Here is a 17,594-nt window from a genome sequence, read left to right as displayed (position 1 = left end):
TTTTTCTTTTTTGGTCATTTTAAGTCTAGGCATTCAGAGCAGCATTTGCCTTCTTACTCACAGTAGTCACGTTGAGGTTGAAAAAAAAAATCAGGCTACTTATGCGGGCTGGCTGTGGTGGGTGCTCGATTCTAATAGTTGGGAATTGTTGGCTTCACTCTTCAGCACTTCTGCTGGCCCCTTGTGTGCATGAAGGGAGTATTTACCAGGAGCACCTCACACGTGCATTTGGAAGATGACCAACTAATTAATGCTTGCTAAATGCTTCGCAAGCCGCAAGGGAAAAGCAACTATGGAAAGGCAAAGTTTTATTATTGTTGTGCTGCACTTAATGTACATAAACTGTTTTCAAGGCATCAGGCACTACATAAATGTTGCATGGTATTAAAACTGACCTGCCCTTGTCAGAGCAAATAATAATTATGCTGAGTGATGGGAGAATCTTGCAGTTTCTTTGTTGTGAATGTTTGCCTGTTTTCTAATTCGGAGAAGGTCTCATCCAGCAGCCACTAAAGCCAATGACTTAAGCAACCACTGGCTCAAGCCCATATTTAAGTATCCACAGAAGGGTAAATTACTGGAGTCATTCATTTTGCGTAAAGCTCTGCTCTCCTTGTAGGTCAAGCTGTGCTCTCTAGGGCATCTTTCCCAAAACTACATACTCAGGCCTGAGTCATCTCTCAGTCCATAAGGCTGCCAAGCATACTAAGCTGTAGAGACGAATGACCAATGAGGACCTCACTACTTCGCTAATGTGGTAGTGTCTATTTGCAGCATAAAAATTCATGGTGATGTCTTTTAATATAAATATAACGTGCGGAAATGAATATTTGATTAAACTAAACACACGAGCCTTTTATATGCGAGGCCCTAATTTAAAGCGCTGTCACCCCCATATAGAAAATACCAGTTGGAGCAGGAATGATTAAATTAAATCATCTGACTCTTATGTGATACCATTAATGTCTGCTGAGAGGGAAAAAATTCCCTCCTCTTTATTCCTGTAGATCTGCAGCAACCACCAAGGGACACTTCTATAGCAGGCAGGATTAAGTCTTGCACGAACTTTTCAGTGCTTAATGTGCTTTGGACTGGTGACATGCCCTTCGGACAGACCTACCCCAGTTTTATAATTCTCTTTCTCAGCCTGTTGGGCCTCTGGCAGTCCTTTCTCCTGCTTAATTTCCTCCTTGCCTCCCTCCCACTGGGATACTTCACCATTCAGAATTTCTGCCACCCAAGTAGAAATTTTGATTGTGTCAGACAAGTGTTGAAAGAGTCTTTGGAGTCTCAGTGGGCTGAGGTGAGCAGAGAGAGAGAGAACCAGGGGGGCTTCTGGGGGCTGAGTGCTCTTTAAGGAGAAGGAGGCGAGAAATGGGCAATCTCTGCCTCTGATGAGTTTAGCCCTCTCCAGTGAGCAGCCACGGATGTACCACAGCCACACATAGCTGGAGTTGGGTGCTCTCTGCATATAAATAGGGAAGCACTCCTGGAGAGGAGTTTCTCTTCTCCACCAAACCTAATAAAATATAATAAAATAAAATAAAACAAAATAAAACAAAATAAAACAAAATAAAACAAAATAAAACAAAATAGAAATAAATAGGTCTAGCAAGGGCATTTGCATATTAAGCATTTCCTGACTGAGCACTGTCAGCACACAGGGTCCTGCCCATTCCTTTGTGGCACTGCAGAGCCCCAGATGCCCATTCTCACTTCCCGGTATTTACTCTTTTTGTACTAAAGGACACTTCTCTTGGCACTGGAGTCTGGGACCAGGTGGGGCTGACAAATTCACAGAACCAACACTGGTGTACATTTGTTTTCTCCTCTCTTTTATTTTGTACCTTGACTCACAAATGATTTTTCTAACAGTTTTCTTCTTTTGTTGCTTTTGTGTCAGATCCTCTACCTGATGGCACTCATTCTGTTCTTGCTGATCACCATGTGTCAGTAGTAATGTAGGAGGCAGGGAATTTCTGACTGTTTTGGTTACAGACTTGTGTTTATCTGTTTGGTTTTGGGGCACTGTTCAGTTTCAGGAAATATTTTTTATCTCACAGAAGTTTCGTTGCAAACAGTGATGCTATGAAGGCCTTATTTTAGCACCAAAATAGCTAGCGGAGGTAGCGCAGGTCTGCCTTCTGTCAAGTGCTCAAGCCTTTGATTTGAAAAGCAAAGTAGCATTAAAGGCAGTTGACATTGGTGTAACCTTATACTTTCTGGCTCTTTCCCCAGCACTATTGGGTGCATACTTAGAACCACATTTTCCTTTGCTTTACAGTGATACAACCCCAGGGAGATGTGTGGATTTGCACTAAAGTAATGGAGGGAATTTGGCTGGAAGGCTTGCGTGTAATGTGGTTACTGGTGTATAAGATCTATGCCAACCTTTCCCACCACCTCTGAACTTGGCCTGTGATTCAGCACCTGCCTTTCCCTGTGCTCCTGTGATCTGTATGGCAGTGGACCAGGCAAGAGGGAGCAGTGGAAGCCTCAACGGGGTAATGTGAAGGGTGGAGAAAAAGGAGGCGTGAGGCAGGTTCTTTGAACAAAAGGCTGTAACACTTTATTTGTTTGGCAGTCATGGTCTTTAAGAGGAGCTGGGAAACGTTGAAATGCCTGATGCACTGAGTGCTGAAGTTTGAGTGCTGGTGCAGTTTGTGAAGTGCTTTGATGAGCCAAGTAAAGCCCCAGCCCCGATAAGCAGTCAGTGCCCCACGTTCAGCAAAGGTGGGGATGAGATCATGCTGCATTTCTACTGAACGATCAGCTGAGCAGATGAGAGGTGATGGTGAACCCACGTAGCACAAAGAAGTACAGGGAAAACTTGAGAGTACATGATTTTGATGGCTTTTACTCATTTCATAGAATCTTAGAGTGGCTTATGTTGGAAAGGACCTCAAAGATCATCTAATTCCAACCCCTTTGCCATAGGAAGGGTTGCCAACTGCTAGATCAAGCAGTAGATCATGTCACTCAGGGCCTTGTCCAGCTTTGAACATCTCTAGGGCTTCTGGAAATGCAGGTATGAAGGCTGTGACTGAGGACCTACTTCAATGTTCATTTCAGAGAGAATGATGAGAAGGCATAATGCTGCTGGTGAGACTTTCGTGCTACCAAGATGTGCTGTAAAATTTGAGAGGAGAAGTGCTAGGCAGCTTAGGAAGCCTCTTGTTACATCTCAATCTGGAAATGAGACTTGTCCTATTTTTCCTTCCTGCACCTTGTTCTCAGTCTGTAATGAAGAACTGAATATTTTGCCAGAAAAAAAAAAAAAAAAAAAAAAGCAGCCTTAATCTGTAGGCCTTTGGCATTGGCCAGTGGACACTTAGTAATTTTAGGTACACTATTCTATATCTTAAAGCAGTGCATCTTCAAGAAACAGATGCACTGCCTGTGTCCTGCCTGCCTTCTGGGGCTAAGAGGCTACAGGGTTGCAGGTCCCTTGACCCCAGCACCAAGGGCTAGTTCTGCTTGGTGCCATGCTTCAGGATGACATCTCATTCAGCAGATAGCAGAGAGAGATTTTGCAATAGGTATCTTATGATGACTGCCTTAAGTGGTTGGTTGTTTTTTTTGTTGGTTTTTTTTTTAGTATTTGATCCAAGTTCTGAGGCTGAAGCCAAGAAATCTTACTCGGGCAAATTTGTCACAATTTCAGTGCCATTGTAGGGAGGTTGTGAATGTGATACAACTTAGGCAAGCTTTCTTTAAGCAAGTTGCAGATAGGCATTTGTTGAACCACCCCGACCCTTTTTTCATTGATCTGTAACTTGGGTGCTGCCCTGTCTCTAACCTTTCCTGTCTTGATGCAGTTGCTAGAAAGGCTGTCACAGAGCAACTCTATCTTGACACAGCATTCTTGCGTTTCTCCCCCTCTCCCAGGCTAAGTGTGGCAAACAGGCTGTCACTCTCTTGGTGGATTAGCAGCTCCTTGCAGTGACCAAAGAAAGATCAAAACCCTCACAGGTTCTTTGATCTATCAGCAGCTTTTGATCCATTCGATCAAGAAACATCGTTGACCTGTTTGTAAATACTGATTGGCTATAGGCTCAACAGTTCTTTTGGAATTCGGGAGTGAGATTCACCAGGATTATGCTGGTTTGTTGTTGACTCACCTTCTCTCCTGTTGCTTTCTTAGGTCTATATTTGGGGGAGGGCTGATGTGGGCTGTGCAGCTCTATGTGCACAGATAACTCAAGGATCTGCAGCTGCACTTAAACAGATGTACGCATCATCCCTCTGACGTGGATGCTGTCACAGTCACACCTGTCCATGAGATGTTTGATTTGGATTGCAACTTCTCTGAAACCACAGCTGGTAAGGCCCCAGCTCGTGACTCAGCAGCATCAGTTGTGAAGAATGTGGTCTCCACAGCCTTTGCTGCTTCCAAATCCATTTCAAGTGCATGTCACACTCTGTCAGCTACATACAATTTTCTCTGATATTTTTTTCATTTCTGGCTGCTGAGTATCACCAGACCATGACCAATAGGGTAAGTGGAAATCTTGTATTCACTGATGAGTGCTTGGATTTCCATTCCCAAAACAGAGGTGATAGGGGGGATCTGTACCTTTCTTGACAGCTACTTTGGGAAAAATTTGATATCTTGTCTTAAAGTGTTGCTTAAGATAGGTTCATGCTGGACGTTGTATGGAAGCAGCCAAGGTGCAGGCATATGTTCCCTTCTGCTGATTTGGCTGTGGTGCCTGTAGCCACAGCCAGCAAAGAGGAGCGAGCAACTGGGAACAGTAACATCTCAAACTGCAGCAGAAAGATTGGCCAGACCTCTCATGTCAGCACTTTGATTCCCTTGGTGCTCGTTGAAGAACTAAAAGTTAACTGAGGGTGGTGGCAGAAAATAGGTTTGCCTGCCTTGAAAATGCTAAAGCCAAAACTGAAAAGCAGAGGTGGATCTGAAGGCAGTTATCTCTCTTGGAACTTCTATGGGGGTTAAAACATGCATCATCCCTGTAGCACGTAGGGATTTTATAATCATGGCTGGTATTTTGCTGCAGGGTCCTCTGTGGGGTTAGGAATTAATTTCCCACCTTTTTCTAGAAGCCTGGGTTATGTTGCCAGACATAAAAGAGAATCTGTAGCCAAAGCAGACATTTGCTGGACCTCAGAAGTGAGTAAATTGCCGGGGTTGGGTGAAGGTGTACCACCGCCCCTCTGGAAGTCAAAAAGGGGGGAACAGACACAGAGAGAAATGCCACAAGATTTACGTGGCTGTTCCACTTCCAAGTCAGCAGGGAGAGATACTACAGGGCTTTGCAAAGCATAAGACAAACTGCTGTGCAAAGCAGTGGCTGCAAAATTAAAATACAGAATATTTCATTACCTGCAGTGTGGTTCCTCCTATCTCCCCCCACATCTCTACTTGTTACAGAATGAAATTTCTTTGTTAATGAAAATATACCCCATTCCGAGTAAAAGCCAACATTGCAACATTTTTGGAAGGGGTTAAAGTGGCAACTTTGCACAGCAACCCTCTTTTTCCCCAGCAAATCTGCCAGCATTTTAAAGATATAAATAGGGACATTTGGGGAGAAAAGCAAATTTAAGTTCCTTTGAAATGTGCTTGGCTGAAGGAATAATTTGAAGAGAGGGAGTGGAAAAACAAATGGAAAATATTTTCTTTGACAGGAATTAAAAAAGAAGTGGCAAAATGTTCTTCCCAAATAGGGATACTTGGCTGGTGTGTACTTTACGCAGCCCTGGGTCAGACCTTACAAACAACGACTAAATTAGGTTCAGTTACTTTGATGTTAAAAGCATGGAAGTGCCAATAATTAAGCTGCATCAGATGTAGGAAATGACTGATGTGTCTGCCATGCTCATGATAGCTGAGTTCACTGCACTGCCATTTGACTGACCCCTTTTTCTGTATGTAAGCAAAGGAAATTTTCTTCCAAGGAAAATCAGTTGGTTTTGCACCTTTGTTTTGTTCTCTAAACTGCTAATCCCCTGAAGGTATAGAACTATTTCAAAAAGCAAATCAAAGCTCACGTAATTCAGTGTTACATTATTTGTTGATGTATGGTTTGATTTAGTGGCTACTTATTATATCAGGTTACCATATAATTATCTTAATTATTGACTCCAGAAGTAAGTAGAGGGATTATGAGAGAGGCAAGAAGGCCCAGTGGATAGCGCATGGCTCAGGGAATCAAACACATTGTGGTGTGGTCTTGGATTCATCGCTCACTCAGTCTACCTGGACTTATTTCTCAGCCATGAGATAGGCAGAGAGAGCAGGGATGGGGCTGAAATGGGGAATCAGGATTTGGAGAGATACAGGAGAGCAGTAAAAGCAGAGGGAGAAGAGAATGAATACACACCTCAGCATGCTTTTGCATTAAAGCCCATGGTGTCTGTGCTGCCATGGAGAACGACAGTGCGGCCACGAAGGCCTGAACACTGAGTCTGATCGTGCTTCATCTCCAGCCTCTGCTACTCATCTCCTGTGTGAGCATGGGCATTGCTGGCAGCCCCTGAACTTCATGTCCCCTTCTGCAAAACAAGAATGATCAAATCAGCTTCCTGCCTTTGCTCTTACTGGAGTGCAGCTCCTAGCCCAGCCTGCAGCCATGGTTCTCATGACATGGCTGCTATTTGTGTGTTTGAGTCTCTTTGTGTGATAACCATTGACTTAAGTCGAAGGTTTGAGTTAATAGGCACTGCTGCAACGTGAAAAACAGCATTGAAAAACTGTCAGGGCAGTCTGTACTTCCTGTATTGATAATATTTGGCATATACTGACAAAATACTTCAATGTATTGACAAGATGAGTGGCATCTTCTTTTCCCTGTGAGAAGAGCAGACACTCTGGTTCTGCTCAGCATGTGCAAATTTTTTTTCTCTGTTTTTGCTTTTGCTCTCCTGAGCCGAAAAAAAAAATGGGGATAATAGATTGTATCTATTTCTTTCCTAGAAAAGATCAGTTAATGTGAAATGGTGCATGGTGGCTTAGTTCTGAATAAGTAGGATACCCTAATCCAGCAAGGTATCCTTGCTCTATTGTATGCCTTTTCTGCATACCATCTGGAGTTGCTCTCTGCTTAGTATTTGCAGTATGTACCATATGTTTTTGCATGAAAATTCAATAAAATATGCATTATACATGAAAAGTGCTGTAGTAAATAAAGGAAGGATGGAATCCAGTCCCCTTTGTGAACGACAGGGGCCCCAAATCTTCATAAAAGGTTTAGTCTAGTCTGATGTCTGTGCTTTTCTCCAATTTACTCCATGTCAGTCTTTAGGAGATGCTCTAATTTAAAACAAAACTCTGCTCTCCTGATGAGGTTATTAGATGTACTTTGGCTGCCCTCTGCTGAGAACACTGAATAATGACGGGGAAAACATCCTTTTTTTTCTGAGGTAGGTAACAGGGAGAAATTATCTATGCGTCTGTGTGCTGGGTTGTGTCTCTGCAACTGGTGATCATCCTGTTTGCTGTCTCTTGCTGCCTGTCAAAGGGTAAAGCCTTCAGCACTACAATGTAGTTTAGGTCTCAGTGCTGACTGTGTTTTCATGGGTTGGGAAGTTCTGCTGGCCAATGAAAATGTGGGCTCTGGCATTTCCCACCATGCAAAATTTAGCAGTGTTACACAAGGCACGGGCAGGAAAAGGAACAGATTTCACACCTGCTCTGTGTCCACTGGCACTTTGGGAAAGGGCAAAGGATTGGCTCCAATATCAACAAGAAAAAACTGATGTGTTGTTTCTTAGGAAGAAAGTGCTTTGCCATACTCCTGGTCTTGGAAGGGAATGAATGTCTAGTGCAGATCTCAGTGCATGAATAAAACAATATGACTGCTGGAGCTATTATTGCTTTCTGCAATACCCTATTTTAAATACTTTCTAGCAAGTTGATTTATTATTATATCTTCAGCTGGGCTGCACACCAAAGTGTTTTAATGATGAAAGAAATGTTATACACACATTTAATTACTGCCCACGTTTTTGTATAATTTTATCGTTTACTCTTTTAGATGAGACTTCGAGTTCTTCTACAGGAAAAATGCCCAATGAAAAATAGATGATTTAAAAGCTAATCTGGGATGAGTTTGGCATGCCACAGTGAGAAAATGTGGTTGTTCATTTCTTCCTGCTTTTTCAGATGGTCACCGATTATCAAAATGTACAGGAGCTGCCCTATCTGGACATGGTGATTGCAGAGACACTGCGCATGTTTCCACCTGCATTCAGGTACCTTTTTTTTTCCCCCACTTCTGATTCTGCAGGGTGGATTCCCAGCTATATAAAATGGAAATCTACTCTTGGAAGACTGATGTGCTCTTGGTCTCTGTGCCAACATCAATACTGCTTGTGCATTTGGAAGATATAATGTGGCCTATTGAAGGAAAACTGGCTCATTCTCGTATTTCTAAAGCAGCTTTTTTTTTTTTTTTTTCTTTTTGCAAAGAATTGGCCAAGACTGCTCTCTTGCCATTCTTCACATCCCATAAGATTAGAGGATGGAGCTGTTCTGCAGCAGAACTGGCCTGAGAAAGCCAGATGGTGCTGCTTTGGTACGCTTCATGGGCAGGGAGCAAAGAATGACCCTGGATGAGTGACCTTCTAGTCACTAAGTTTTTGGAAGGTTTGCACGTTCAGAAAACTCTGTTTTACATGTGTTTAACTTGTACCCTCCTGTTTTACACAAGCATTGTGCTATAATAACATCACTAAGCAAATGGCTACATCCATTAAATTTTTGAAGTTTCTTCCCAATCTACCCGCAAATAATTTTACTCAGTGAACTGAAAATGAAGGGGGAAATAAATCACAAAATAAATTACAAAACCATTTGATTGTTGAATTTCCAAGTTATCGCAGGCATAAATGTTAAGAGTGGAACATTTCAAAGCAGCCAGCCCGTTGTGCTGCTTATTGTTAAGCTGGGAAGAAATTTCAGATGACTGGAAAAGAGCCAAAGCTGAGCTTACTATGACAGCCTTTGGAAAACTTGCCCCACAGTTGCAATCACCTTAAAATTAAATAAGCTTAGAATCACATTTCTTTTATACATTCCCAAAGATTACAGTGCGAGGTTTTTCCATGGGCATCTGCAGGATTGCTCAGAGAGTAAATGTCAAGGATACTTGCTCATGGATGAGATAACTGAGCTTTACTGTGTTATACATGGTATACAAGTGGAAACTGTTTCAACAGTTAAAGCATCAGGGATCTTTGAGTTTCAGCTGAACCACAGGGAAACAATCAGTGTTTGTCCAATAGGAAACAAAATGAGAATGGAGCAGAGTTGTTCTGAAGTTTCCGCTGGTGTTGTCTCTGGTGTTTATTGATCTGGCTTTTACTCTGATGGATGAGCAGTGGATAGGACAGCCCTGTGCCTTGGAAAGATGTTAGTTGCCTATGACAAGAATAATACAGTATTCAGGAGAATATCCAGTAGCAGCCAAGTATTCTGTAAGATGAGGTCCTTTTAAAAAAAATAATTTACTAGCTGGAGAACTTTCTTCCACAAAACTCACTTTTTCACTGTCACCAAATTCTTGTGAGGATGAAAGGGATGGCTTGTCAGTGTGTTTCTTAATGTGTCAGTGTTTCGTTCCAGGTTTGGAATCTCTGCTATTTATTTGTCTATGAGGAGAGAAACTGAGTGACAGTGAGGAAAGAATGTGTCTCTGTAATAGCACTTGACTGACAGCTCTGAAACTGAAATCTTCATTCAACTGCTTTGGCTCAGTGTGGGGAGCAGCAGTGGGAGCCCCGGTGCTCCCAACTGGTGTTGGGCTGGAATCTGCAGCGACCCTCCAAGCTCCAAAAGATGCAGATTGGGATCTGCCCTTGCACACTTGCACACCCACCCAGCATTCCTGCAAGGTTTGCAGACCCAAACTCAACGTGGACAGGCTGCTTGTTTCAGCCACGTTGTCACAGTGAGGTTCCTCAGGACAGTTCCACTCCTTGCAGACCACTATGGCTTGGGAGGAAGCTGGAGAGCTGTGCTGCCAGCGTCTGGCCTGTCCTTGATGAGTGCCTGCGAGCTGCAGTTTCTCAAAGGCTTGTGAATTGATTGCATTTCTGTAACAGCAGTAGACCACTTAGTTCTACCATTAAAACCAACTCTTGCTAGTATTCACATGTTGCCCTAAAGTGGGGGCAACTGAATAAATTTAAAAAACCCTCTTTTGATGTAACCTTTCCTGAAGGCAGATACTCTTTCTACCTGTTATTAGAAAAGACTGACACACTCCATCTGTAGCTTTCATGAAAAATGAGTCTGAAGCTGACTTTAGCAACACCTTTGCAGTTCAACACCTGAGCACTTCTAAAGATCATAAGCAACCAGAACTGTGAAAAGGGCAAAAGTTAGCCAGCTGGGCTGGAGCTGTGTACTTCTAGGTAGGTGGAGACGATTGTAACATGAGAAGAAACTAGCATCAGCAAAGACTGCTTTATTTATATACTGGGAAAGGGTTGCCTGCTAAATTGCAGGGTCAATAAATGGCTTTTATGGCTCCCTCCTGCTGTGTTTTTGCCTGTATTAATCATCTGGGATACATGACATTGCTGTTGCAGGTTTACTCGGGAAGCAGCTAAGGACTGTGTGGTGCTGGGACAGCGTATTCCTGCTGGGGCTGTTATTGAAACTGCAGTTGGACATCTCCACCACAACCCAGAATTCTGGCCAGAGCCAGAGAAATTCATTCCTGAAAGGTATGTAAGTGTATGCTTAACATTCTTAGGCTGGAGTCCTTATTAGGACAAGTTTAGACTAAGACCTGCTTTTAATGATGTTAAAATGCATTTAGAGTGGGCACAGGGCTTCAGCCTGTCCAGTGGGGACAGCAGGTACTGCTTCTTCTTCACAGCTACAGCCCACAATTCACCTGAAACGGTATTTTGTTAAGCATATCACAGTTTAATTTAGATCCTAAAATATATTATTTCTACCAAATTAGACAACTGGTGATAGTGGTGCTTCCTGGAGATGATGCAAAGTCTGGTCAACAGCTGAAACAGGCTTCAGGTTTTCAGGTGTTTCCAAATCAGTTGCTTCAGATACTATCACTTCTGGGCGTGGAAATTCTGCAGTAAGGCAGAATTCTGCACTGGCACGGAGCTGCACAGGAGTCTTATGCAGCTCCTGGCTAATTTGGAGCAGTCTTTCCACTGGAGATATTGTAACAGTTTGGGAATTCTGTGAGTGGGGAACATATCCCATCTCCCACTGGGAATTTTCTCTCTGTCCATAAGCTGGGATCCTGGCTTCTCAGCTCTGCTTAGCAAGACGTATTTTCACATGGAACGTTTATTATGTTCAACTACAAGGACTACTGACAAGTTGTCTTCTTGTACCCTGCAGCTGCTGTGCTGAGCTTACAGGGCCCACAGAGCTTTAGCTTTGTGGTGCTGTGCGGAAGCACGGTTTTGTTTTGTGTGCAGCTTTATTTTAAGCTGTTTTGTGGGCAGCTATATTTTAAGCTACTGCGTGTTGAAAAGTCAGCTAAGAAAGGAAGTGTATGCTCTGCAAATAATGGTGTGATGAAGGCAGCCCAGAGGCACCTTTACAAGCCAGTCAACACGTGTATTGGAGGTAGGTTTGCCCAACGAATTTCTTTTGGAGCAAATCTTGACATACACTGCACCAAGCACTTGGGGTCATGAAGAAGAGCAAAGTGTGAATTATAGCTCAGAGCTCTTGTTAGGCAGGAATCTTAGCAATAACTGGAAGTCTGGAGTGGGTTTTCTGTTGGTTTATTTTTTTAATGTTTATCTAGAAATGTTGTCACTGTTCATCAACTTAACAGTGATATGAAAGTGCATAATGAGGTAAAATGGTTAGCAAGGACTGAAGACCCCTTGACTCAGTATGCAACAGTCAGCAGTGCTCAATACATGAGGTATGGTCCCTCCATATCAAATTTGGGGATCTATGTATTTTCTAAGAGAGTATCTCAATCTTATTTAGCGTATCTAAATATGGGGATGGAGTTAGCAGAAATATGCAGTGTTATTTTTTTCCAAACCTCATAATAGCATGTATTATTTTTCATCCCTAAATCCTGCAAGAGTTTGTTGGACCTTAATAGTCTGAAGTTCTTGCAAACTGTATGTAAGTGAGCAAGAGATTCTCAAGGATTCCCCTGTAGATGAAAACCAGAATTTTTATTGTCATACTGTAGTGCAAATGCAGTCAGGGCTTGAAGCAGTGATCAAGCATGTGGTGGGAAGGCAAGGCCAACCCAGGGGAGTTCAGGTGCATCCACCCCTTTCCAGACATCATTTAAGGACTGGTAGTGGAGCTGAGGGTATCTTGCTGGAGATCCTTGCTTACCTGAGGCCTTCTGAGGGTAAGCACATTCTTTCCTTTATTTCTGTGCCCCTGCTATTGCATTTGAGCATATTCTCACTTGCTGCAGCCTAGGACTGTGCCACTCTGTTATTGCTGCGCTTTCTATTGTGTTACTGCATGCAGAACTGGAAAAGTAGTTCTCTACTGCCAGGACAGTTCTGAACACTCTGTGACCTGAGGGAACTACATAGATTTCTGAGATAATTCCTCCTCTGTGTCTAATATACAGCCAACTTTGTAGACAAAGTGTTTAGCTTTTGGTTTGTACCACTGTTCGTATAGGTGTTTTGTTTCCTTCTGAGGAAAAAAAAAAAAGTCTTATTTTTAATGAACTGATTGAGTATTTTTAAGCTAGGTAGTTGATGCATACCTGTGTACAGACTGCCACATTAACATTTACTCTGGTAAATAAATTGAAATACTTCCACTCTGAAAACAGAAGGGCCTGAAATGTGAATGTTTCCTAGCTGGGAATTTCCTAGACTGCTCTCTTTGGGCTAAGAGCAGAAAGAAGGGCTGCTCTGAGTTATAGCAACCATTTTCCATTGCCTGCCCAGTCCCATTAGATGATTTCATTGTACCTTGCAAGAGAAATTAGGAAGGTTAAAACCAATTCCCGTTGACTTGCTTCTGCGGTGCACAAGGAAGCACTGTTGCTAATTCTAGTTAGTTTATTCTGGGCTGTTTCCTCTAAGCTGTAATCTCTCCCTCATGCACATACAAGTCTACATGAGTAGCATGTCATTCTTTTGAACATGGTCACTGACTAAAGCAATTCATTAAAAACAGATTGCAAATCATACATCTGTCTGTCTGCTTCTGTCACTAGCTGGCAAAGGCTGATGTCTGCAAGTCTGCTAACAGTTGACTTACAGGCATAATCTGACAACAGTCCCTTTCATCTGTCCATTAGGTGGAATAGAAATAAAAACTTTTGAAATGCAAATAAAATAATACGAAACTAGGAACAAAAAGCATTTATTGAACTGGTTGCCATCTCTTCACCTTCTAGGTTTACAGAGGAGGCCAAGAAGGAGCGTCATCCCTTTGCATATCTACCCTTTGGAGCAGGGCCCCGTGGCTGTGTTGGTAGGAAGATGGGTTTGCTGGCAACCAAAATGACTCTGCTGAGGATTTTGCAGATGTTTCGATTTAAGACCTGCCCAGAAACTGAGGTTTGTACATGCAGAAGCTTAAAGGCCACACTTGTCAACCTCAGTGAGTTGACAGTTTTTCCTAGACAGGATGACTTACTTGCCTTTGTGATTTTCTCTTCATTACAGAAAACTGATAGAACCACCTCCATATTAAGTAGAAACAAAAAAACCCTGACTGCATGTTTTAATCAAAATGTGATTTAACCCTTACAATTTTTATAATAAAAGTTACACACCCTTGCCTTGATGGAGAGCAGTGTATCACCACTGCAGTCAAAAAACATTGATTTATATGGAGAGAATGGGTGTATCTCTTTCTTCTTAGGATCTCAGCACTTTAGTATATGCCTGTTGCAGTATATATTGCACCTGTCACTTACTCAGCAGCTCTAGAGTTTACAGAGTTAATTTCTTTCTGTTCAGATCTACAATATACCTGGGCAATGACTGCCTCAGCCTCTGGCTATAAATTCTATTTAATATACTACCACAGCTGACTGTAAAATAAGCACTTTACTGCTTCCACTGTAATCCTGGTATGAATTGATTCCTGAGCAAAAATGTCTGTTGGTATGTGGGACGGTTATGTATACATAAACAAGCACATGCAGTCATACTTAAGTTGTTCTTCTGTCTTTCAGATTCCTTTGCAGCTGAAATCAAAAGCCACACTTGGACCGAAAAATGGAGTCTACATTATCCTAGAATCTCGCTAAAACAGAATGTACATCCTGTAACCTCCTAGAATGGGACCTCTTGTTTAATGACTCACTGATTATTATTGTTTTTCAAATACCCAAAGACAGGTAGGAACCTGAGTCCCACTAAAGGTCAGCAGATGCTGCCTAACTGCCACCCGGTGGGAGAGTTTCAAGTCACTTTTTATAATGAGATGTGGGCTTCACAGTCACTTGATGATTTTGAAATTGCTGTGAATAATATCTGAAAAGCATGTGACTTTCACTGGCTTTTCTACATTACACTTCCTTTTACTCATCTATAAGAAGGCTTCCTCCACGCTCTAGTTCAATGGAAGGAGCAGGTGTTAAGTGTACACTAGATTTACGATAGGTTTTAATTACCATTCATTAGCTAATACATTCTGCTGATGCACTTATAAATCCCTGCTTTAGAAAAGCCCAAGAGACACCACAGTTATAGCAGAAGAGTTGGAATCCCATGCATTGGATTTTATTCTGAACTCTGCTAAAAATCAAAGCTGAGTCTCCTGCACAGTGCTTAACCTCTCCTTGTTCCTGTAAAGTAGAAAAGGCAGCATCTTCATGCTTTTGAAGTGTTTTGAAATACACTTAAATTAACAGTTTGCACTTGGCTCATTGCATCAACATGCCTGAAGAGGAATGAAGAGTTCTCCCAGTTGCCCGTTAGATTCCAGTAACTAAGACCAAAGAAGTGAGGTGATAACTATTTTGTTAGTTAAGAACTGCTCTTGGAAAGGTTGACAAAAATAAGACATAAATTTAAAGGAAGCAAGAGGATTGGAGAAGCTTTCAGGATAATCAGAAGATGTTGGCATAATAGCTGCTTCACTGTTCTGAGGCCTCCCAAGCATTGCAGTTGACATCTTTATCTCATTGGGTTCTGCATGCACTAAAGCCAATGGCCAGGGAGTGGGATCCAGGATCATCAGTCCCAGGAGTCCCAGGAGTTCTTTTGGCTCCTTATGTGACCCTGCAACAAGTTACGTCCCAAGTGCCTAGTGATGTTCTGTGCTAGAGGTTTCCTTAAGTACAGCATTTCGCTTGGTGGGATGCACAGAGAAGTGTCGTGGCAGCAGTGGGAAGAGACTGACTGCTCAGCTTCCCTGCAGGGATTGCTGGAAGGAGCCATCTGTTCACTGATCCTTAGCTGCAGTTTCTCTCCAGCAAGCACCTTTTGCTGCCTTCTTCCCACATGCTTCACTTCACACTGATCAAATTGCTCTGTCTCATTCCTGAAAGATTTTGTCTGTTTTTTTGTGTTTTTTTTTTTTAATGGGATTTCTTTTTTTAATCAGATCTGTACAGGTAACATTGAAGTACTGTCCTGGCAATCATGGAATTGTTCCTATTTATGTGGAGCATCTCTGGCAGGCTAACCAGAAATGTCCTATTACAGATATTGAATTACTGATGGAGTGACTATTATTTGAAAAGCAACAGAGTGTATATGCCTTAATTTCCACAAGTTATCCATCACCTTTTCCTCTTGAAAGCAGTGTATTGACAGCTGATTTACTGTGCAGCTTATAGGTACAAGTGGCAAAAAAGTTGGACAGTCCTTGCCTAAAAACTTCCCACCTACCCCAAATGAGCAGAAGGCTCATTTCACAGTCTGAAGAAGTTGGCCATGAAGGACTTGTTTGGCTCCTCAATATTTTTTTTTTAATTCTATTTCTTCCTTATGTAAATCAGCAGGTCTTTGTGTGCTTTGGTTTTGAATACTTACTCCAGTGTAAATGAAAATTGTGTCTCGCTTCAGCGTGCTTTTGTATGACCTGTTGTGATCTGAACACTGCTTATCTAACCTGCTTATTGGAATCCTGTTTGTATCCTTGGTATTTATCTGAGAGCTCCACTCACGTGTAAGACAGCTGAGCAGCTCACATTGCTGTAGCTAAACAGGACATTGTCATCGTGAAGGCCATGTTAACTCTGCTGGGAGAAAAACAGTACTGCAGTGGACGCAACTGTGCATCACATTTTACAGGCTTGGAAATTGCACTGAGAGTCTTTCCCTGCTGCTTCTAAATTTAACAGACAGTACACAAGCAACTAAACTCAGCTGAGCTGATACAGCCACCAGACACTGTACAGCCTTCCTCTGTACCAGGATGCTTAATGATGCTGTTCCTGTCCCGGGCTCAGCAACGTGCTGCCAGAAGAGCAGTGCTGCTCTGGAGTACTGGCAAAAAATGAGACACGATACTGCCAGCAGCTCCCAGAAAGAGAAACAGGCAACAGCACAGTAACTGCAGGAATAAGGAAGCTGATGTAAGATAACTTTCTCTCCTCAGTACCTGTTAGTCTGTTGTCTTGTATTGCTGAGCTGTGGGTATGTTTATGTTTAAGGCCTGCTTCACAAGAAGCTCTTTGTCACTCTCAGAGAGGTGATATGAAGGAAAGGCTGCTTAGTGAAGGGAAGCATCTATTAAAAACATCTTCTGAGACTTTGCAACGATTGCTGCAATTAGTCAGTATAAAATAGTATTTATAATGACTGCTGCAATGATAGAAAACCTTCAGTTTGTACTTTTGTTAGATTTTATACTTCAGTATACTTGGAGTCAGGCATTAGAAATGATTATGCTGGGCCAATTGCAAATGTGAACGCTTTACTTTATTTGGCATTAAACAACAGAATTTTCTCCATATGGGATACTTTCTTAAATGATCGACTGCTCATTTCCCTTTGTTAAATGCTAATTTCATCTTGGATGCTACTTCACCTTCTCCTGTGCATTTACAATATGCTGAAAGCATCCACAGTTGACTCTGGAGCTGTTGATTTCGCTGCTCTGTTCCCACTGGCTGTGCGCTCCAGACAGTGATCGGATGCTAAGATATTTGCTCCTTGAACTCCTGGGTGCAAGGCAGGATGCAGGATTCCCTCCACTGCTAGGATTTTGGAAGCAGTGACTCACAGACTAGATGAGAAATGCAAGGGTGCTAGTCAGGAGCCAGCTGGATGTGGCCTGCAAAGCCTACACTTGACTCCAGGTGAGCTCTGTAAGTGATGAGATGGGTTGGCCCTGGGAGGCTCCAGACCTCTGTCCTGCCTGGGGCAGAGGCACAGCCCAAACTCTGTGTACTTTCTGCTGACTTGCCGTCTGTCTTGATGGAACAGACATGCTACCAGGATAAGGAAACAATCTTCACAGCTTGTCCTTCTCCTCATGCGGTATGGGAGTGAGCAAGAGGTGGAGAAAGTGAAAGATGATGGCATTTTTCATCTTCAGTTTCTTTTGTCTTAAGTAGTAAAGAGAGATCCTTATCATTCATTCAGAAAAGAGGGTCAATATCAATCTTTATATAAAGTTTGGATTTAGGGCAAATGACTCTGTTTCTAAATGCAATCCTAAAAGCTGTAAGGGATTCCACTGT

General features: G+C 42.4%; 1 protein-coding gene across 11 annotated transcripts in view; it reads left to right on the top strand.

Annotated features, from left to right (window-relative positions):
• Window positions 1–17,580, top strand: part of TBXAS1 (thromboxane A synthase 1) — a 243,959-nt gene extending 226,379 nt beyond the window's left edge. For all 11 annotated transcript variants that reach the window (XM_048960640.1, XM_048960650.1, XM_048960600.1 and 8 more), the window contains 4 exons: window positions 8,129–8,217; window positions 10,558–10,695; window positions 13,347–13,509; window positions 14,133–17,580. In XM_048960640.1, the coding sequence (XP_048816597.1) occupies window positions 8,129–8,217; window positions 10,558–10,695; window positions 13,347–13,509; window positions 14,133–14,207 (465 nt within the window). In that variant the 3' untranslated portion in view covers window positions 14,208–17,580. The remainder of the gene's footprint in view (window positions 1–8,128; window positions 8,218–10,557; window positions 10,696–13,346; window positions 13,510–14,132) is intronic.
• The last annotated feature ends 14 nt before the right edge of the window (window positions 17,581–17,594 follow it).

The sequence above is a fragment of the Lagopus muta genome, chromosome 1 (genome assembly GCF_023343835.1).
Source record: "Lagopus muta isolate bLagMut1 chromosome 1, bLagMut1 primary, whole genome shotgun sequence".
Taxonomy (NCBI): Eukaryota; Metazoa; Chordata; class Aves; order Galliformes; family Phasianidae; genus Lagopus; species Lagopus muta.
This window is presented reverse-complemented; position numbering and strand designations above follow the sequence as displayed.